The sequence below is a fragment of the Vipera berus genome (genome assembly GCF_964194415.1).
Source record: "Vipera berus genome assembly, chromosome: 3".
NCBI classification, from domain to species: domain Eukaryota; kingdom Metazoa; phylum Chordata; class Lepidosauria; order Squamata; family Viperidae; genus Vipera; species Vipera berus.
The window spans coordinates 199,948,700-199,972,637 of NC_138204.1; the positions used below are offsets into that span (position 1 = coordinate 199,948,700).

Sequence of the window (23,938 nt, forward strand, 5' to 3'; positions counted from 1 at the left end):
ATCCCATGACAAAGAAGAAAGAAATGTGAGCTGTGTAAAGATAAACATTAGCCAATCTGAAATGCTATGGCTTTCCTCTTCAAGAATTCCTGGAAACTATTTTTGAAGGCTATAAAAACACTATCTGATTTGCCAGGTTACCAGAGATGGAAATAGGAACAGAATACTATAATAATTGGATGTACTTTAAAATTTGTTGAACATCATTCATGCCAATCTTGCTCAAGCAATAACAGCAGCAGCTGATTCTTCTATATCAGGGGCTGGGAACTATGGCCCTTTTATGACTTGTGGACTTCAATTCCCAGAATTCCTTCTGGCTCAGGAATTCTGGGAGTTGAAGTCCACAAGTCATAAAAGGGCCATAGTTCCCCACCTCTGTTCTAGATGGTGGTCTAGAAATGAAATAACCTCTAAGCCACCAGTCAAACCATTATGGACATCCTATAAGTTGTGCATTTTTCTTCAAATGATTGAGGACTTATATTAGCTAGTTTATTTTGAAAGTCTCTGATCATTTGAAGAATAAAGTATGCCATGTAAGTATGTTTGCTTCAGTATTAAACCATGCTTAAAATGTATCTTTAAAAAATATAAAAGGAAAGCTAATATTCAGTTCAACATACTTCTATAGAACTATGCTTCAGTAAATTGCAGCTAATTTGCTAAATCCTCTTGGTTTTCCACCACCAATCCCTGTTCACAGGCATTGGCTACCTGGCCAGCAGCAGAATTAGAATTCCCCTCCATCTTTCAACCAGTATCAGCTACAGACACTTCAATTTGTACTGAAACATATTGTGAATGAAATTGATCTTCACTGATGGCAGACATTTGCTGATTCTATTGTTTAAACTAGAGGCTACAGTTACCCAACAGTAAGGATAGCCAGCCTTGTATCCTAAAAATATATCCATCCAATGGTGAAAGATCAGAGAATTTTTTCATTATTATTTTGTTAAATCACACAAAGTTATTCTGGATAGCATATAATAAAACCAGCAACTAAAACTTTCCATAAAATCAATTAAAAACAATAAACAAAAGTACAGCATTCCCCAGATTTGCTGAAAAAAACTTAAATGCTTTCTGGAAGGTCACAAGGATTGGGGCTAATCTAATCTCGGGAGGGATGACAGTCCAGAAGGTGGAAAACACAGCAGAAAACTCATCTCTTAGGTCCCATCATCTCCCTCCCTTGCAGATGGGACCTGCCACTTGCCTTCCTCCCAGGTCTGATGGGATGGGTAGTTGTAATAGGGAAGAGACTATCTCTCAAATAACTTGGCCCTATGGCATGTAAGGCTTTAAAGGTCAAAATGAACATCCTGAATTGGACTTGGAAGCAAACGTGGGAGTTGTGGACCAAATTATTTGGAATGTAAAGAAAGTAGGCAGAATCTGCACCCCAAGCAGGTTTCCAATGTGCTGGAACGGCAGTTCCCAAAAAGCCGGCAAGAATTGTATCACTGTAATATAGTTATAGCATTTTGCTATAAATACAATACAATACATTTGGGAGGGCTTTAATCTTGTCTCAAGATTAAAGATAGGTGACATTTTTAATTACTGTATCTACACCTTACAATTAAGAGGGAAGCTCCAACGAGCACAATGGATTAGATGTTGCAAAGTGACAAAGCTAAGATTTCTCTTTTTTTCTGGAGGGATTTTATTCATTTATTTAACCGTGTAAACATCCTACTAGGATTATAATAGTTTATTTTTCCCCCCACTGTGATGGAATCTCTCTGGGGAAGTCAAAGAAGAAAAATGACCATTGCAAAAGAAACATTAAGCCAGGAGAGATAGGGGAAGCCCAAGAAAGAAATGCAGAGCATCTCAAACTCAATTTTGGTAGGTATAAGTTGAGTGGAAGAAAAGCAACAAACAGCTTTCAAGAAATTTAAGCAGTTCTTGTTTCTTCCATTCTTGTCATTCTCACAAGGTTTGATAATCACTGATTTTTGACAAAATCTGCAGCCAAAATTTAGTGACATATTTGGAGATGGTTTTGGGAGCCACAAATTAAAGATCTTGGAGAGGACTTTGTGTGTTCTTGGATCACAAGTTGAAATTCCAAGCCCAAATGATTCTTCAGCACTATAATATCAATGTGTTATGTCTTTTTTGGATGTTACTCCAGGCTTTTGTCCTCAAGAAAGTTAAATGTAGATTAACATTGATGAGTGGGTTTGCAGTTAATATGTTGACATGTTATTAAGCTGTAATTACTACTATTTGGCATGAGTGCAAAACTGATAGGCCCAAACAACCAGACACACAACCACACACACACAGAATTTAAACTATCTACTTTACTGTTCTCTGCTTATAATACAGGAATCACCCCAACTAGCAGCTTTTGCCTGGGAAAGACCAAATTAGCTCTAAAGGCATTCTAGGACGTCAGACCTTGATTTCTTGTATTTATGTAGTGAGTATAGGCTAATTCCCTGCTTTGAGACCTCCTCCCAACTGGGATGATGGTTGCTCTCCAATCAAACCAAACCAGATTGCAAGAAAATCTTGTAGAGTTATCAAGGGTATTTATGTTTTTTGAAAGTATTCCTTCAGAATAAGGAATTTTTAAAGGTTTGTAAAATGTACCCTACTCTCAACAGCCTAGAGCAGGGGTGTCAAACTGCCGGCCCGCAGGCTGGATGCGTCATCCGGAAGCCACCCCCACCCCCACGCCAACAATGGCGAAAAGGCTCCGATACGTTGTGCGACATCACATGATATCGCGAGTTTGACATGTCTGGCCTAGAGAAAAATAAACTCATTAACTATTATCATAGAAACAATTGAATTTGCTCTGCCTAATTGAAGCTTGTTTGTTTCGTTATGCTGCATATTGACTGCAGCCTTCTGATCTATGTAAAGATTTCACATAAGGAAAAGGACAAATTCAGGGATTTCTGCTTTCGTAAGTAAATTCCACAAGTTCACATGGCTGACATAATTAAATTCCCTTCTATTATGAATGAAGCACATATTAACTTCTTCTTGGTATTCTTTTGCTTTCTCTGACATTCAGTATGTGTCAACAGTAATGTCTCTTGTTCTTTGCCCTTTTCTAAAAGCTGCTTGAAGAGCTGGCATCCTCCTTTCCATGTAGGCCTCTGAGTTGGATGAACCTAAGCATTATTTTGCTGTGTAAAATTAAGGATACTGTATGTTATCTATTAAGTCTCCTTTCTTCAGCATTGTTGTCATTATTTCCAATCTGTTGGTTTCCAAATTTGTTGATATAATTTTACTGATTCTTCTTCTGCTGCTTGCTATATTTCTATAGGTATTCCACTAATGGACTTCTAACTTGGATCAGAGTGTTAATCTAACTTAATATTCTAGTATTAATGTTAGATGTTCTTATAAACATCTTCTAAGGTTTCTGAAATGATCACGTTGCCTCCAGCATCTTATTTTTATCACTCCTGCAATACAGGTGTCTTTGCTTTAGCTTATTTACTTACACTGTGTATTTTTATGGATGAGCGGAAGCCATTTAACATTTTGTAGCCGACTAAAAATGCCTTATCTTTTTGACAGTTCAGTGCTATGGAAATAAGTTTACCAAAACAAAAACAACAACCCTGCTTTACTACCTTCACTTACTCTTAGTATCTTCAATATGCCATCAAATATCAATGTTATAATGTATATCAACCAAATCATTGTGTGATCCCATTTATGGGGTCCCACTAATACTTTCAGAAAAAGAAATGGCATCACCAAGAAAATAAGTGAGATTAGCAAACAAAATTAAAATGTACAATATCTAAATGATATGTAAATAAAATGTATATCACTTCCAAATTGTAACTGCAATATGTGCATCTTGTGTATATACACACAAAATTGTAACCATTTAATCCTCATCATTGGTCAAAGATGATCACTCAAGTCCTATATTAACATTTTAAAAATACATTATGTTCTATGTAGTATTCCCAGACAAAAAATAATTCTGGGCCACAAAGGGTTATTGGTTGTTGAGTTTGAATTTTATTAAAATAAAAAAAATATTACCGGTAAGTAAAAGCGTAATGGAAAAGTTGTTTTTCATACTTCATAAAATATACTTGAAGAATCATGATGTAGATAAATGAATAGAAAATAATAGGCCAGTTTCTAGATAAAGATATTTGAGAAGCACAAAGAAAGCATGAATGGAAAAAGTGCATTTTCAATCAGAGATTATTTTTTGCATTTGTTATATATGAATCTGCAAATGGATAAAAGATTTATGTAAAGGATATACATGGAGAGGAATGTTTACCACCTAGAATTACTCATAAAGTTAAAAAAACTAAAATTAAAATCAAATAAATAAATAAATAAATTCATTTAATCATGTATTCTCAGTAGATGAAAGAACTTGCATTTATTTTTAACTTCCTAATCTAGTCTACAGTCCCAGGATTTCTTAGTGGTTTCCTATCCAATCATATCTGATCTGGTTTACTTGTCCAAAACGGTCAAAATCAACTACGTGCTGCCATCTACTGTGGCAAATGATTAACCAACTCATATCCCGCCTTACCTTTCTCGTCTTATCTAACTAACTACAGTCATGTTTTCAAGTTTTTTTAGACCACTATGAACCTGCAGAAAACATATTTGATGTTTAGAAACCCATGATAGTTTTCTAAAAGTAGCCCAAGTAAAAGGAATGACTGGTTGCATTTACTTATCTTGTTGTGCCATTATTGCTATACTTTAAAGTAAAACTCTGTACTCCTGCCAATTTTCTTAGTCATTTGATTGGATTCAATGCTTCAGAAAGCAAAAACATCAGTTTAATCTAATGAGTAATGCATAGTCTTTCATCCTTTAGACATGATGTGTAATCTCTTTTATGTAACTCGTACTACTATTGAGCTATAGAAGAGCTACACAACTCTTAAAGCTAATTTGTAAGATTCAGATTTAAGTAACAGCAAATTTATCAGAAATGGAAGTACTATACTGTAAATTATAAGACTATCACTTTAGAAGATAATATGCAATAACACCGATAATGTGGATTCACTTCTAACATTTTAAAAACCTGTCCAAGCAGTCATTAGAGGTATCATAAGCATTTCACATCCATTGTACAGAATGGATAACTTGACAGAATATATTCTTTAAATCTAACACAGATTTAGAGAATATATATTATCTATATATATATATATATATAGAGAGAGAGATAAATAAATCTCTAAATCTAAATCAGCAGCTTCTAAATCTGTCAGTGCACCATGCAAACAAAAATACATATTCTACATATCAGAATTCTCTATTCCACTGGTTCTCAACATTTTCTTCATCATGGACCCCCTTTAAATACCTTTTGTGGACCCCTGTGACAACCACTTCCCTATTCAATTATTGGCCTTTCTTAGGAGGTTGAAAACCATTCTTACAAGGATCTGTGGATTATGGATTACAGGACTGCCCATTGGGTTGATCCTGTGGAAAGTAGATTGTGTCCTTGCAAGATCATTTTCTGTTTGGCACTGTCCATTTCAGAATTAGCTTAAAAACTAGGAAAAAGTATTAGGCTATTACTATTACAACTGGCTAATTTATTTAAAGGATATCCAGCATTCTAGAAACAATCGTTTCCCCTTTTATAAGGCTACGTTTAAAAAAAATGGCACAAAATGTTGCTATACATAATATTATGAAGGCAAGGATCACATCTCTACAGCTATATAGATGTAAAAGATCTGATTTACATAGAAGAAAACAAAGCATGTTCATTCCCCTGTCCTTTCACAAGATCAGATTCTATAGCTACTCAGTGATAATTTAGGTACACCAGCAAAAGTTATACTAGATCTTGGTGCCATGTTACTTTCAACTTTATGGGAAACAGAATCCTTTCAAAGTATAAAGATGGTGCTTGTGAATTTCTTTTAAAAAAATGAATTTTCTTTCCTATTGAGCTGAGCTTGTAGTGAATGGAAAGTTATGGGAGAGCTGGGCCTATAAGCATTGCAAATGAACCCTCGTAAGTGTGCAAATGTGACTGAATGCAGGGAGAGAACATTAGGAGTGATGTCTAGGACTTTACTGAGTGCCTGGTTTTTCAGGTTATTAATCACTCTGAGCTGTAGAAACTAAAATCTTTTTTGTTTGTTTGCTTAAATTATTTCCATCAGCTAAGAGCTAATCCAGCTAAATGATGTTACAAAATCAGATAGCAGCAAACCTTTCAATTATTTGGGTCACTATTTTCAATCAGTAAAGGGTTGATTCTCTTTCCAATCCTTTGAGTCACTCAGTCTCCCACTTGCCGACTATTTTTAATCTTCTAATCCTAAATATTTTCTAATGCTTTTTGTTTAGTCATTTAGTTTCTGCAATCCAGCATCCAGAAAGTATTAACTATCACACAATTAACAATGTTCTAAATATCATGCAGGTCAGAACAGAGGCACGAATTTTTTAGCATGTTAAAAGTGCCACCCTTTAGCACCACTTTTAGCTTTTACAACAGGGAATATTTATATTTTAAAGCTAGCTTTCCTTCTGTAAAAGAGAAAAAAAAGGTGTTTTGATTAATCAAAGCTTTCTTAAATTCCTCTTTTCTCCACAGCCCATTTGGCTGACGATAATCTATATCTGGTAATGGGGAAACTAGAGAATGATATAAACAATAGGCCATAAGCTGCAGATAGGGTGAGGGACAATGGCTTGATTTTCTATTATAGGGCAAGAAACTATGGTTCGGTGGTAGTCCAAAGTCTGGGCACTGGCAATTCTAGTTTACATTACATTCCTTGTCTAATATAAACTATAATACTCTAAACTTTGATAGTTAACCGATTGTAATTTGAAAAATTGGGAAGCCGTCACATCCAAAGCAAAGAATCAAATTCTGGAGGAAGAAAAGGATTAACAAATGAATATATCAGATTTCTATGAATTCTTGTAAGTCACTAAGTTCAAATGAGCCTCCCTAAGTTGCTTTCAGAATATAAATGAGAAACTGCAGTCCAGTGGTTGTTTTGGAAATGTTCCCACTTGTCTAGGGAAAGTACAAAGTAAGCACAGGTAGGAGCATAGACATGCCCTAGGGGTACCATGACAGATACCATTCTGGTAAAGCAATGCTCTCACTTAATATCTTACGTAAATACATTCAACTGTGTTTTATTAAACAAAATATAACTTAACAAATAATATATGTGGTTGTAAACAAGAGGTGGCTGAATGTGTGGGAGTGGTTGGGTGGAGGGAGGGAGGGATAATAGAGAGAGATGATAGATGACAGATAGACAGCAGACAGACTGACAAGACAGATTTATACATGTATGTCTATACAATGAAACACTATGCAATATTTTACCTCTTCCATTAGGTCTGGAATACTGTAAAAATGGTCATAGAGGCAACAAAAGATCTTATTTTTTCCATGTGCCCTAAAATGGTAGACCATGACTTCCTGGACCCATTTGTTTCTCTTGGCATTCAACAAGTTTCTCTCATTTGCTTGAGACTCCCATAGACCAAACATGATAATGATCGATATGGGCATCAAAATGGCTTACTAAATAATAACACATTATAAGGAGAAGGGAAAATCATGATACTTTTCTGCTGCTGACAGCTCTTTCAGTTAGTTTCATCATATTCCATCCTGGTGTAAGCATCTTTCCAGGACTGGTCTACTATACTTTTGACAAAGACGTAGATCCTACAATTATTCATTCATTCCTGCATCCATGCCAAATACCATATGCCCTCAAGGTTCATCATTATGAAAAGTCAAAGTGGGATAGGCTCCAAAAAGGAATATATTTCATTCTAAACAAAGTTAAGTATTTTTAGTGAATGCTAATCTTTGAAATGAAATAGGGGGGGGGGGGGGAAGATGGGAAGAGGAAGATCAATTTTGGCTAGTCTATGAAAATTGGATCCATATAAATCAGTAATCAGAGACTGCCAAATTCTATATAACTGATGTTGCAAACCATGACAGAAAAACAAATGAAGAGCTAATGAGTTTCAGAAAAACTGGCTTGCAAATAAGATTCATATTTCAATAAATATGATGATACGCTTTAATTCATATAAACTCTGTATTAGGAATCCTGAAGTTGGCAAGTTGTTTGCAGAAAATGAGTCTAGAAATATTTGATTAATAATTAAATGATTAAGTAGTGCCTGCACAGCAACACAAGGAAGCAATCACCAGCAGGTGTAGTGTATGAGGCCTTCAAAAGTGGATAAAACAATCAAATCCATGCATTAGGGTCACACTAAAGTGCTTAATATGTGAAGCATGAAAGTCACAAGACATACCTTAGAACAGGGGTGTCAAACAGTGAGTCCGCGGGCCGGATGCATCATAGCAAAACTGCGCCCACCCCATTGCTGGCAATGGCAAAAAAGTCACAATACGTCGCGACATGTCACGTGATGTTCTGAGTTTGACACTCCTGCCTTAGAGGTTAGCTAGGCTAGGCTTTAATTTTAGTAGTTAATGGAAGTGAAACATAGCTGTGTTATTAATCATGATTTATCAGATATTACTGAGAGAGTTCTGTTGGTCTATTATGGCAACAAAAGAATGCTTGAAATGAATACATTTTCTTCATTCCCACTGGATTTTTTAAAATATTTTTAAAAACATTACTATAGGACACAACATCTACTTTTTACAATAACAACAAAAGCATCCTACTTCTTTGCTCTCAGGGCACACAGGCTTAAAAAACTCCTGTATGCTGTAGACAATTGTTCGAGATGGTGTTCACACCAAAGTCAGATATTGGGATCTCACTTTTGACTCATGTTAAGTATGGATTCTGTGGCCACATATTATAGCATTAAAACAATCCAGGTAGGCTGCCTATTTTGTTATTTACCATTGCTTCTTCTGTTAAATGAGGAACCCTAGAAAAATTTCAGAGGAACTACAATGCTTCTTTCAGACAAAAAATCAATATATGTAAAATCAATGTTACATATATGCATATAAAGTCTGCACACACTGTATGGTGAATTTCTAAAAATTCAGTTAAAACTGTTAATATGATTTACTCCAATAAAAGAAAATATATGTAGCTCAGAGCTGAATTATGGAATCCTTACTGCTCTATGAGCTTGGTTGTTGGCTTGTAGGTGTTTCATTACCCAATTAAGTAACTTCACCAAGTGTAGGGATTGCTCCCTGTTTATATACAGTACCTTGTCCTGCCAGTGTGATGGAAACTATAGTATTCTCCTTGATAGTTCCTGGATCAGGGTATTGTTTTCTGCTTAATTGTTTGTCTGATGTTAATCCCTGCTTATCTGGATGTTGATTGCTACTGTATACACAGCATGTTCTGGTCTTTTTGTTTCCTTCTTAATTTCCACAACCACACCAACACTGGAGGACAAGCTACTGTATATAAACAGGGAGCAAATCCTACACTCACTAGCACTGATGATGTTACTTAGTCAGGTAATGAAATATCTGCAAGTAAACAACCAAGCAAAGAGAGCACCAAGGATTCCACAATCACAACAATCACAGCAATTTCCATATTTACTACAAGCATTTTTTTAACCTTCTTACAGGTTAGTTATCAACATCTGCTTCATGTATAAATGATGAAATACATTTTGCATGGAAGAATTGTTAATACTCTTGCCAAACTCGCCAGAGAAAAAGGGGGAAGGGAGGGGATAGAAGGGAGGGGGAAGGAAGATCCAAAGCCAATTTAATAATCACCAGTTCCTTATAGAATATACTTCTGTAAGTATCCTGTTTTAAAATGTATTGTTTTAGAACATATTTCTGGTTGAATAGAAAGGGTGATCTCAACTAGATTATCTGTGTACTGTTTTTTACCTCTTTTTGTCTTCCTTGTAGTATCTTGCTGCCAAAACTTATTAAACGAGTACAGTCTTCATTGATCTGTTTTATTTCTAGCTTTATTTATTTAATCTGAGGTATCACACACATCTGGTTTGTTTCAAAAAAATGCCACCACAAAAAAGTATCCAGGCTCAACTGAAACAAGTACAAGCTTTCCTATAAATAATCAAACACCTAACAATCACCATTAGATATTAAAAAAATATAAAAAATTCCTTTATACAGGCCATCATATATCCCTTATGTATTTAAAAAGTAATATTCATCTACAAAAGGATGCAAGGGATAAGGGATTCACATGAAGACTTTTAAAAGACAGCGAAATCCCTCCCCAGTTAAAGAAACTGAATGAAAATGGAGCACAGAAGTTTTTTTTTTTTTTTTGGGGGGGGGGAAGGGGGAGTTAAAAAGAATGAATGCTACCACATTTTGTTTAGAATCCAGAAACTAGATTGAAACTGGTCCCTCTTACATCCATAGTGTTATGCAATCTTCTGAAATTTGGTGTCTTGCAGACTCCCAATGGCTCTAACTCAATGGCAGTTGGAACCTAAATACATCTGGAATATATCAGTTTGGGAAAGGATGCTATTATTCATGCTCAGAGATTAATGCAATCATGCCTGTTCATTATATAGCCTCACCATTTTTTATTTTGGGATCACCGAGATCATCAAGTAGCAAAATTCCCAGGAATTATCATTTTAATTCAAAATGCTTGTGGCTTTATATATTTCATATCAGATTTATTCACAAGATATGCTTATGCTTTTTATTTGCTTTTGGTGTTTGGATAACAGAATATCTTCAAAATAGTGGTTTCCTGAGCTGTTCTTAGAAGACATCAACGGTTTCACAAAAATGTCCAACTGCCCCATACTCATATGCACCATAGGCCACTTCATTTGCCACTATGAAGCTGTCAGTAACAATAATACTAAAGCTTAGTCTAGCTGGCTTCTTAGCATAAATCTGTAACATGTCTGGATATTATCTTCCTGTAATATTATCATGTAACAAAAATATTTATGACAGGTTTTATTTAAACGAATCGATTCTTTGCTCTTTAGGTGAGGCAACATATTTCTATTCCCCAGAAGTCTTTTGGGAAATGTAAGGATGTTAAAAACCAAATTAATAATATGGCACCTTTAGAGGGGAAAAAAACCTGCTAGTTATAATTAAAAACATGTTACAAGATTGCAGCAAAAAGAAGTTATTCCGTCTTCTATTGTAGTATAAGAAATCTATCTGATCATAGATAGCTTTGATTTCTTTAAAAAGGTATCTCTCATGGACTTGGTTACCCTGAAATTGTATGTAATTGGAAATGTTTTATTCTGCTTGCTGGAAAAGGAATGTAATTTTATTTAAAGCAAAAGTTTTATTTTAAAATATTAGTATTTTTTTTTGCATAGAGTGGTAATTCACCCACTGAATTATTCATTCATTAAAATAGGTTTACTACCCATCAATGCCCCAAAGTGACTATTTAAGTATTTTCTTAAACAGCCAAATATATACTAGTGCCACAAGCAAATTACTGTGTAATCATAATTTCAAATCTAAAAATATTTACTCACCTTTCTGATCTGAAAATACTTATCTTTAACTGTGTCATCTAAATCGCATTTGCATTCTAATTATAAACAAAAAGTTATGAGTATCTTACACAAGGCAGTAAAATTTAAAGACTGAATGATTCATATGTTAATCAGTGCTGCTTCAGTTAAAAAAAGAAATGATGTGAACACACGTGTGGGTGCATCTATGCTAGAATGAAAAGCACGTTGCTGCACATTGATTCAAACCTGAGGAATCCTGTTAAATCAACTTTTCTTCATTTGTTCATTGCTATAATAAAACAATGTGAAAAATGTGGTTATTCGTAAAACATTTATCTGTTAAATTAGCCATCTGCCTTTATTTTCCTATTAAACCCTTCCTTGCCATCTTCCTGCTCTGATTCTGCTAGTCTTTATCACTGGTTGAACCAACTTTTATTATGTCCTGATTTTTCTCATTTTTCTAATATACATTATTTATTGCCTTCAGATCTTTAAACCCAGGTGAACTTAATCACTTAATATGCAGATCTAATTTATATTTTTATATATATATAAAAAATTAATGTTGCAAGCCACCTTACAAAATTCTCACCTAAAAGAAAAATAGCAAATGTTTTAAATAAAAAGTTGCATCAACCATTTTCTTTCTTGTCCTATTTGTTCCTGTTTCCACTCAAAGTTCCCCTCTACTGCATTTAGATGTGGCTCACTAGTTCTCAGCATGTCCCAAAGATGCTTTTCTTCAAAAGGAAACTAGACTTCCTTTGTTTTGCTGGAGGATATTTTGCTGCTCATCCAGGAAGCTTCTTCAGTTCTGTTTCAGTTCTCTCCCCCACTGAAAAAGTTCTGAAGATGCTTTTTGAATGAGAAGCGAAACATCTTCAAGCAAAACAAAGTCACAATTTTGTCCCAAAATTCCAAGCTTCAATTTATTTATTTATTTATTTATTAAATTAGATTTGTATACCGCCCTTTCCCGAAGGACTCAGGGCGGTTTACAGGGTAATTAAAACAAGAAATACAAAAGTTAAAAACGATTAAAAAAATTACAACAGTCCCTGAAAAAGTAAAAGCCCCCAATTAAAATTAAAATTACAATTCTCAGCCTGGGTCAGAGAGCTCGAAGAGCCAGGTCTTCAGGTCCCGGCGGAATGAACGGAGGTCGGGGGCAGTCCTCAGCTCCAAGGGCACCTGGTTCCAGAGGGCAGGCGCACCCACTGAGAAGGCCCTCCCCCTGGGTGTTACCCGCCGGCAATCTTTTATCTACCAGCTGCATGGTATCCTTCTGATTTAAATCTATTTTTGTACTATTTTTTATACATCAATTGCTGCTTCACTGTATTTGAAAAGAAGCCATTATAAATAATGGAGTATTACCTTTAATATGTAGCATAATCCACAAATTACTAATATTTAATATACATATTTTTTCTAATCTATATTTTTAATCAAAATTAAGTATAGGGTATCTGATCTAAACTGAAATCCTAGCACAAGACACAGTTCAACCTTATACTGTGGTTTGGAAGTTCTCCTATTCCTGCCCAATCGAAATAAATGCAAATGCATTTTTATTATAAACAAATTTCAAGAAAATACACATTTAGGAGAAAACTTTGCAGGTCTTTCAACAATATATCCACTTTAATTTCATATATTTTTTTCTGAGAAAGAATAAACATTTTTGAGACATCATGCAATTACTTCTACTAACTGTAAATATTTAAGCAGTAGTATTAGGGGGAAAAAGAGGTTTTGTATCTTTATATCTCAATGTTATCTATACTGTGAGGTAGAAAGTATAAATAAAAATTTTGAAGTTCATATTCGAATAACTATATTGGGAGATTGGAAGAAGGCATGTTGCAAAAGAATCAGCAACTTTTTGAAGCATGAAAAAACAATGGAAATGTGATTTCAGCGACAGTACATCAGTGCATAGCTAAAAGAAATACAACTTTCTGAATTATCACTTGATTTTAGAGTATTTTTAGCTCAATGCAAAAGTAAAAATAGGAAAAATGACATTGTGCCTAACAAAAAATATAGGCCTACTTTTAAACACCACTGTTATGCCTTGGTGGAGCAGTGGGCTAATGCCTCCTTAAGTAACACTAGCTGCCTGCAATTATTGCAGGTTCTCATCCCACCAGGCTCAAGGTTGACTCAGCCTTCCATCCTTCCGAGGTAGGTAAAATGAGGACCCAGATTGTTGGGGGCAATAAGCTGACTTTGTAATAATGCCGCTTGGGGGTGGGCCCGAAAGCCCTAATAAGCAGGCATATACATAGAATGAAGGCCTGAGTCTTCGGAGAAGGGCGGGATATAAATGGGATTAAAAAAAATATATATGTAAAAGGAATACTACAGAATATTACATTTATGGTACATGGAGCATTTTGTTGTTCAGAAATTTAAGCTTTAAAATTCTGGCATTAGATTATTAACGCTATTTGTTTTCAGAAGTTGATGTTCCTCATTCTATCAAAACTCACCAAGGAAAGACATTACTTTCAGCAACTATAATACTGTTCTTTTAAAAGAATTCACATATAATTATTTCTTCTTGTAATTCTTTCATGAATTTTTTCTCATATTATTGTATTTTTTTTCTAGATACAAACTACCAATCTCCATGTTTCACATTTTGACATATGAGGCAGAGACATGTGTCATAAAAATTAAAGAGCTCTATCCTTGAGCTATGAAAAGAGAATTAATTGATCATGATAAACAAGAGAACATTTCATCCCTTGGCCATAAAAATCCATGCTTCAAGCTATTTTAGATTTCCATGTTTAATGGAAGAATTCCTCTGCACCTATTCTACCATTAATTGCCAAAAAGGATTAAATCACATTTAATATCATGCCAAACATATGTACTCAGTATGGAATATCTGTGATTCTGGCTTCAAGTTCAAGTTCCACCAGAAAAGTTCAGATCACAATGCAAAATCAGTATCTGCTCAGAGTCTACAATCTATGCCCTGAAGGCTTCATAATGGTTCCCATGCCATTTAGTTTTTCTGGAACTGAGGCTCCCCTACTCCAAAAAAACTCCTCACAATTCTACAAAATATTAAATTAGAAGAAGAAAAAATACCTGCTTATCACTAACATGAAAAAGGATTAGAAATTTAATCACCTCCATTGGTGATGCCAAAATATCACTGATCTACTGCCCCGTTAGAAAGTGGGCTCTTTGGACACAATACATTACTGGCACCAGGGATATAACAGATGTGTCACCTATACAAAATACCAGGTTTCATTCTTAACATCTCTTGTTAAAAGGACACAAAACATGGACTAGAAAAACTTATTTTTGTGCTCTTGGAAGCTACAAATAATTGTGAAAAGCATTAAACTAGATGGAAGGATACTTTCTCTCAACCTACGATGGTATCTTTTCTCTATGTATACAACATGAAGAGACACTCAGAAACCAAACAATATATATTTATTCTGTATTGTTTTAATTGTTTTATGTTTTATGATGTATGCATGCCAGACTCATACATACATAAATGAGGTGTGTTTGAATACTAGTAGCTCGGGTTCGTAGCTGGGCTGTTGGTTTGACATCCGGGCTTGGTAATTAGGTTGCAAACGTTTTGTCTCCATTCGGGGGGGGGGGGACATTTTCAGTGCAGTTTGAATTGTGTTTGGTTTGTTTGGAATGTTGCTTCCAGTATTTCAGTTGAAGCAGCTCTCTCAGTGGCTGGTAGGCGGGGTCGATGTCAACTTGGTATATGATGCCTGGTCTTTGATTTGTTTCTGTTGGCTCTTTAGGTTTTGATATGGTCTGTCTGAGAGTTGTGGCTGGTTTGTGGGCTACTGTGAGGTCGTGTTGGCATAGTATCATAATTCCTTACATACAGAACATTTCAGAAATGACAGGAAGACTACTAGGCCAACACGACCTCACAGTAGCCCACAAACTCACAAACAAAGACCAGGCATCATATACCAGGTCCAGTGCAACAACTGTGAAAACAACTATGGGGGCCAAACAGGAACAAAGCTATCTACCAGACTGCATGAGCACTCTCTGGCTATGAAAAAACACGACCCTTTGTCCCTCATGTCTGTCCACGAGGACTCGGAAGGACACAAGTTTGACCTAACCAGGACCACAATTATAACCCAAGCAAAGTCAAGGAGAGAAAGAGAATTCCTCGAGCCCTGATTCTCCACCAACCAATCAGTGAACAGACACATTGACATTGACCACCGCCCACCAACCACTGAGAGTGAGAGAGCTACTCTGTGGGCGCGCCAGACCTGTGGAACCGCTTGCCGGTCGAGCTCTGGATGGCCCCCGACCTTCGCTCCTTCCGGCAGGATCTAAAAATTTATTTATTTGAGCAATCTGGCCTGGTTTGATGGGTTAGGGGTTGGGATTTTAACATGGTTTTAATTACTGTATATATCGGGCATAATATTTGTTTTTTAACTTTTGTACTTCGTTTTTAATATTTATTGCCCTGTACACCGCCCTGAGTCCTTCGGGAGAAGGGCGGTATAAAAATTTAATAATAATAATAATAATACTTCAACTGAAATACCGGAAGAAACATTCCAAACAGACTGAACACAATTCAAACCGCACTGAAGATGTCCTCCCAAATGGAAACGAAATGTTTGCAACCTAATTACCAAGCACAGAGGTCAAACTAACAGCCCACATACATATATAAATAAATATCCTATTTATATATGGGTATCTACAGTATAAGTGCTCTTATCACCTCCTGGCATGGAGGTGGCATGTAAATGCCCTCACACAACACAAAACCAGCAACAGTCTGGAGTCTGAAAAACAATAGGTTGGGGCCAACAACAATAATGTTATAATGCAGCAGCAGTGATGAGAGTTATAAGATTAAACAGAATAAGAGTTGGAAGAGACTGTAGAGGTCTTTAGTCCAGCCCCTCTGTTCATGCAGAAGACCCTATACCATTCCAGACGAGTGGCTGTCCAGTGATGGAGGACCCACAACTTCTAAAGGCAAGCTGTTCCACTGGTTGATTGTTCTCAATGTCAGGAAATTTCTCCTTAGTTCTAGACTGAATTTCTCCTGAATTACTTTCTAAATAATCTAATTATTAATTAATTGAATTATTATTAATAATGTAATTATTAATAATCTAAATTACCAATAATGCTGAATAGCCTTTATAACATATAAAAATGTGCATCTGCTTTATTTTTTCAGAATTTCTTGCAATTCCCTATGGGCCTAAAGGCAATCAATCAATCAATCAATCAAAAACAACAGCTGCAACAGCTTGGAAGCATGCACATCTGCCCTAGAAGGGAAAAAAATAAAAATAACTTCAAGAGACACAATATCCTGGGAGATTACATGAAATGATAGGGAGCAACTTCACCAATTTGCTTCCTCGTAAATGGAAGACCTGCCATGTCAAAATTTTAGCCATTTTATGAAGCATACGAGAGGCTGATAAAATTGATGTGCGCTTATGCGTCTGGAAAACTTGAGGGAATCTTCCAGAATGTTGTCTGTCCACAATTTACCCCTCAGCCCATCCTCTACACATAGGGATTGCATCAGTAGCAGTGAAATGACTAATTTTTGGTGGTACATTTTTATTTTTTTATTTCCAAAAACAAAGGTAGGAAAGATAGTAGGGGCTTAATTATTATCCAATAACAGGCTGTGGGAAGTTGGAGTCTACTGAACTTACCTCTCTGAAATGAATTATGGGTAGCTAAAACACAAAAGGTAGAAAATAGTATCTAAGTTTAAGCAGCATGGCTGTAAACATTTAACTTCCCATAGTAACTGATTAAGGTTTTTGTCATTATAGAATGGTACATTTACATGCTTTCTTTTTTGTTTGGTTGTATGTTTGGTTGGTTAGGAGCCAAGAGATAACTATATATACAAACCTGCACATCGTAAGTCCCATTTAGCAAAACAGGCCTTTGGGAACTGATGTCCTGCAGAACCCCTGATAGCACAGAACAGTTGACTTTCTGGAAGTCTTTGGAATGGCTGAACTGCACCATATTGTGGAGAGCTAAAATTTTAGTGTCAAGCTCAGCATCCTGCCTGGTGCGGTTGTGTAGCCCAAGGTGGTACTTGCGGAAGTGTTTTATAAGATCTGTGGGGTCGTTCCCATAGTAACCGTAGCCACAGATGTTACATTTGAAGTCCTGAAGCTCTGGAGACAGAGGCGCCGTATCTGGGTTCTCATTTGCCGACAAATCTGCTTTCAATTTGATTGGCCTTAAGTCCCCATCTGAAGGCACTTGTGGGTTTTTTGAGGCCACCGAGGCTGGGCTTGAACCCCGGCCTTCAGCTTGACCACTTTGCACGTGCATTGTTTCATCCATAGGTTTTGGTGACGTGCGAATCTCTTCACTTTTCTCTGTCAGATCTACTGACAGGTTGCAGGCCACATCTTGGGTGTCATCTGCATCTGATCTGTGGGGAGACTTCAAGGACTCAGAGATTCCCCCAACAGCTGGAGATGAGAAGGCCGGCATATTTCTGTCTGTCATCTCATCATGAGGGAAGGATGGAACATTTCCTGCCTTATTGTGGCTTTCATAATTGAAGCCAGCCTTTTCACTCGTTGTAGAGCTTTTCAAGTCCTTTTTAGAGCTGGGAGATGGCTCTGGGACATGCGTGCAAAACTCCTCGTCATTTTGCTCCACAGCCTCACCCGACTCAGTGTTGTCTTGCATCTGACCGGCAGAAAATTCTTCTTTTCTTTCAGTATTGTCACTTTCTGTACCTGGCGATTGAAGGGTCTCTGTTTCTCCTTCTCTAACAACGTTTCTTAGAGGGGGATTCTTTTTCCGGACCATATCTGAAAATATAAAATGTGTACACAAAAGATAGAGTAAAATAACAATACACAGTGCACCCAAGCAAGCCATTCCCCCTCCACCCCTTCCCATATTGAAACGTAAATAATGTTTGCCAGAACAAACAAAAATGTTTCTCCAGAAGATTTTGTGCAATCTTCCTAAGCCAGACTTGGGAATAAATTTTACTTACATAAAGGAGAGGAACGTCTGCAGAAAGGACAGAAACATAATTGCAATTTCATGTTGATCCTTTATTATTGTACCATACATTGGCCTGACAATCTTACTGAAATTTGGTCTAGCTCAATTCATTCATTAATTAATTGGCTGTTATATAAAACTATTCTGTTAGATCCCAGGAATGAGACCAATATTCCACCAAGCAATGTACAATTTGAACATAGTTTTGTAGAAGGAATGATTTCAAGATTGAACCCAAAAATATTAAAGATATCACACTGAGATGCAGCTTTCTTCAACCCTTAAAACCTGTGGGATCTCTCAAAACTGACCAGAAATTCTAAACGTTATGATTGCATGCTATCTAGAAGAGTCAGGATAACAAAGGAAGCTAAGCTAAGCTATCTAGACTTTCTCCAGTTAGATACATCAGTTAATATAGCAATAGCAACACTTAAACTTATATCCCATTTCACAGTGCCTTTCAGCACTTCTAAGCAGTTTACAGGGTCCTCATTTTAGCAACCTAGGAAGGATGGATGGCTGAGTCAACCTTGAGCTGGTGAAGATCAAATTTCTGGCAGTGAGCCAAGTTAGCCTGCAATACTGCATTCTAACCACTGCACCACCATGGCTCTTAGTATTTAGTACTAATATTTTGGTATCATTCAGGAAGAATATGCTGCATTCTTATTAAAATGGTAAAAGATGGAAAAGAAAAGCTCAGATGGATCATAATGGGATCAATCTTAGGCCAGACACATACACGCACAGAGATTTATTTTTTGAAGTCTCCTTCTTCTTAAAACTGGTTTCAGCAATGTGTCACTTTCATGTTATATTAGACTAACAAGGAATAACTTTATTATGATACTATGCTAGAACTAATATTCTAGATTAAAATTTTCATCATTCCATCCCTCCTGGTCCTGCTAGCTAGAATTACAGGCTGAATCCATGTGCTAAAGATTGAGCTACCGGTACAATTAAAAAAAAAATGTTTTAGATAACTACCAATCATTTTATCTCAACATTTTATCTCAACCTTCTTAAGATAAAATAAAATGTTCTCATGTAATCATAAGTTACTTCAATTTCATGGCCCTACAATCCCATCTTCATGATTATCAAGTGTACAATGTCTAAAAATGAATCTTGCAGCCGCTTTTTATATTGCAGCAATTCAATAATAAAACCCAAAGCCCAAAGGTAGGCTAGAAAGCATAGAAGTGTATAGAGAAAAGAGTCTCCTAAGGCAGACACAAATATTCAACAGTCAACGGATGTCTTCGCTGAAAAGGCATTCGTGAACCTCACTCCAGACTTATAGAGTTAATCATACTCTTATTGGCCAAACAAATTTGAGAAGGTAACTTAGAAACAGCTGCTACTTCATTCATTTTTTCCCCAGTGCTGGAGTAATATCCCACCCCAAATTCTCCCCCAGTCTGGAACGTAGGAACAGATACTTGGGAAATACAGCAAAAGTTAGAAATTCCTAAGCTTCCCTGGCCACCCACTGCAACATATGAAAAACTCTAATGAAGCAGATTTTATCCAGAAATAAGAATAATATTCCCTGCCCGCTCATATCAAGTTTTTTCTAAAAATAAAGTTTTGTTGGACACTATCTACTACATTGCTCTGTTTGAAAAATATATCCTTTTTTCTGCATTTGTACACTATCAGTATCATTATTCAAGAAGACATATTATCTAAATAAAAACCCATTTGCAGTACTTCTAAATGGAGTACCGTAACTATCTATTGGCAAGTCACACTAGAGAGAGTGGAAATAAAGAGAAAGAATATAAGGCATACTACAATTATTATCTCTAAGACAAATAACAGATTGCACAATGCTTTATGGCGTGCCAAGAAGTTTTCCAGTTAACATTTCTACTTTAAAAAAATACATACTTGTAAAATCATACCCAGCATTGACTTCATAAGGCATGTGGCTCTACAATGCTTTTTGTTGTGTTCTGTTTTTACAATTATTAATTCTATTAGTCAATTAGCTGGAAGGCTAACACAACTGGCTTAGGAGATACACAGCAGAAATTCTGAGAGCTGATCTGCACATCTGCAAAAGAAAAACAAACAAAAAAGATTCCCCCCTAAATTATGCATTTATGATTAGGGTTGTATTGAAAAAAAACAGTCAGTATTCTACAGCAAAAATTATGGCTGTACCACAATCAGATTAGCAACCCACAGGGACTTTAGCATTTGCTCAATCCTTTCCTTATTTTCTTCAAAACAATCTTTCAGATTCATTAATTCTTGAAGGGAAAACCTCAAATGTCAAAATTATTATCTTCTATGAGCCAGTCACAAATCACAACTTTACTTCTCTGATACTCCCACAACATGGATTTAAGATCATGGAACTTTCCTCAGCCTTAGACTAAAATAATACTTTCTAAATGTTCAACTCATTCTTGCATACCTCTTTAAACTTACAACTTAAACATCTCACACATATCAATGTTATCTTATTCAACCTCCTGCACACAGTATTTTGATATAAAATTGCATTTGTACTATTAAAATATGCTCACCATCTTAAATTCATAAATTCTGTAACAGAATCAAGCACTGAATAACAAAAGACAATAACAAGCACCTTATTATGAGTTCTTGAGTAACAACAGGGAGGAGTTAAGACATTGGGAAGCAAAACATAGCTCCAGTTTTAAAAAATGCCTGTATGTTTCTGACAGGAAATAATGGAAATACTATGCCTTCAACTTTTATATGAATGACATCCTTCTATAATTAACTTCTTGTACATTCAGATAAGAAAATAGGTGATTATTAGGACTATTATTCCAAGCACATTGTACTATGAAAGAAGCATTTACTCCCTTTAACATTGGCGTATCTTTGACATTCAGTTTCTTAGAGCAGGGGTCCCCAACCCCCTGTCCATGGACCAGCACCGGGCCGCAGCATGCCAGCAACCGGGGCACACAAACAAGCAAAGCCCCATCTGTGGGATGCAGGCAGCACACAAAACTACGCCCCCTCTGGTCCATGGAAAAACCTCTCTCCACATAACTGGTCCCTGGTGCTGAAAAAGTTGGGGACTTCTGTCTTAGAGGTTCATACAGGTCCTACTGATAACAGTTCTCAACTTATGATCGTAATTTAGCCCCAAATTACAGTCATAAGTCATGGCAGTTGTTAAACAGGTCACTATGGGACTGTGCTCAATTTTACATCCTTGTTGTGGTGGTTGTTAAATCAATACTGCAGTCATTAAGCCAATGCCTTAGTCATTAAGCAAACACTGCAGTCATGAAAAAAGCCCGTTTTCCCCAATGGTTTTTTTTTAACCAGAAACTGGAAATAAATGCCAGAAACTGGCAAAGAAGCCAAAAATCATGGTTACATGACTGCAGAACACTCTTAATGGCTGTAAATTCAAGATGGTTGCCAAGCACCCAAAATGCAATCACATGACTGCAGGGAAGCATGTGCAGCTGTTGTAACTTCAAAAATAGGTCATAAGTCACTCTAAGGAAGTCTGTCATAATTTTGAATGGCTGCTAAGTGACCAGCCAAAGACTACCTGTATATAAAAATATTCTGAGTGAACCAGCAATATCAAAGGTTCTGATTTCACTGATTTCATGATTAAAGTTGTCCAAAATGACATGTACCACTAAAAAAATTAATAGCTCCTTAGTTTCAATAACTGACTGTAGCTGCAATTAACTGTTTCCAAATGCTTCCAGTAATAAGTGGTCTCTTACATAACTGTGTAAAAAAATCTGGTTTATCCTCCATGGCTACAGTTCAGATGTGATGTGCTAAAAGAATGGCCACTTTGGGGAATTGTTCCAAATCTTCTCCCTTTCAGCATTATATCTGTCTGATTTGATCATGCTTCAGGGCCAAGAGGCATCAATGATATTTAACAGGGGGTCTTCAGAAATTGCTTTTGAACAAGGCATGGTTTTCCTCTAGAATCTGTGATGAAGAGAGACAAAGTTTATCAAATGTATACAGAGAAGACTGATTCAAATCAGATTTGATTAATGAAATACTGGACCCTTTAATTGTAGCCACAAAAAAGGTTCTCTTTATGTGTGCACATTTCAACATTCAGTACAGCGCTAATCTATTGCACGAATTTGGGCACTTGGCAATCATCTTGCCCTTAAAACTGGTTGCATCATCCTGTGGACACTTGCTCACCATTTGTAATCTTCCCTGCTGTCTTCCTACAAGTAAATGAGGAAAGATGCTCAGGTGAATCTCTCCCATCCATCCCCTAGTCTTTCTTTGCTGGCACAAACCATGTCCTCTGTTTCCTCCCTTGCTCACATATATGCCCCTTCATTCACATTCACACAAGACACACAGAAACATATCACCTCCTTCCCACTCATCAGAAAACTCCTTTCTAAGCCTTGGTGCTCATACTCCCCCCCATTTTTTTCTGACCTTTCTGCAACCACATGCACCCCGAGTCGTCTTTCCTCAGACTTCCTACACTCACACATACATATATAAATACACATTCTACAGCCCTCTTTCTTGGACCTCCCCACATTCACACACAAACTTTGCCCTTCTTTTTCAGGCTTTTCCCAGACTGTAGTGCCCCCCCTTCCCTTCAAGTTGCATGAGGCTGTCCCCTGACCACTCCCCCATCCCCACAGCAGCCCCGTGACATCCCCACCTTCCTCAGCTGGGACTACTTCCTCTTCTTGCCTAACGACCCATGTGCTTTAAGCTAAGACAATTAGGACTGAGTGGACTGCGATCACTAAGCAATGTAGTCACATAACACTGTGCCTTACACAGTGACAACAACCCTGCTTCGAATTGCTCTCCTAACTCAGAGTGCCTGTACTTGTTAAGTGCAAATGTTTTCAACAACTGCAAACTGAGTTCCCTCCACTTTGTTGAAGTCAATGCATCACTGGTGAATTCACCGAGATCCGAAGCATCCCAATAGTGAGTCAGATCAGGGAAAAACAATACCACAGAAGCTGCCGGCTCTGAATAATCCATAGCGGTTAATATTTTCCTACTATTTCAGGGAGTTGAGTTTTGATTAATTGACTGTGGACAGTTGTGTGATGATTTGGCACCATTTGGTGTAATTTTATTGGAATAATTGGAATCAACATTATTTTCAGACTACCGACTCTGCCAGAGAAGGTAGGAAAAACCATTCTATCTGTCTGCATGTGTCTGTATGAGTAAAGCAATCAAGATGCACTTTCTATAAAAAAAACAGATTTTTCTCCAGTTTTTTTTAAAGTTAAAAAAGCAGGAAAAACAGATAAATCTCCTTCTAATAATCAACTTTATTTCTGTTAAAATATTTTTATATTATAAAATTGCAGCCTAGTCTTATGAACTTGGAGATTTTAGATAGAATTGTCACCAATGTATTTCATCAACTTCAGCAACATAGTCCAATAGAAAATGGAAAATCATTCCTAATGGGATTAAT

The 23,938-nt window shown here is 36.5% G+C and overlaps 1 protein-coding gene across 4 annotated transcripts in view; it reads right to left on the minus strand.

Annotated features, from left to right (window-relative positions):
* TRPS1 (transcriptional repressor GATA binding 1) overlaps positions 1-23,938 on the minus strand; it is a 280,066-nt gene that overhangs the window by 191,802 nt on the left and 64,326 nt on the right. For all 4 annotated transcript variants that reach the window (XM_081326199.1, XM_081326200.1, XM_081326197.1 and 1 more), the window contains one exon: positions 17,356-18,281. In XM_081326199.1, coding sequence (XP_081182325.1) covers positions 17,356-18,279 — 924 coding nt within the window. In that variant the 5' untranslated portion in view covers positions 18,280-18,281. The remainder of the gene's footprint in view (positions 1-17,355; positions 18,282-23,938) is intronic.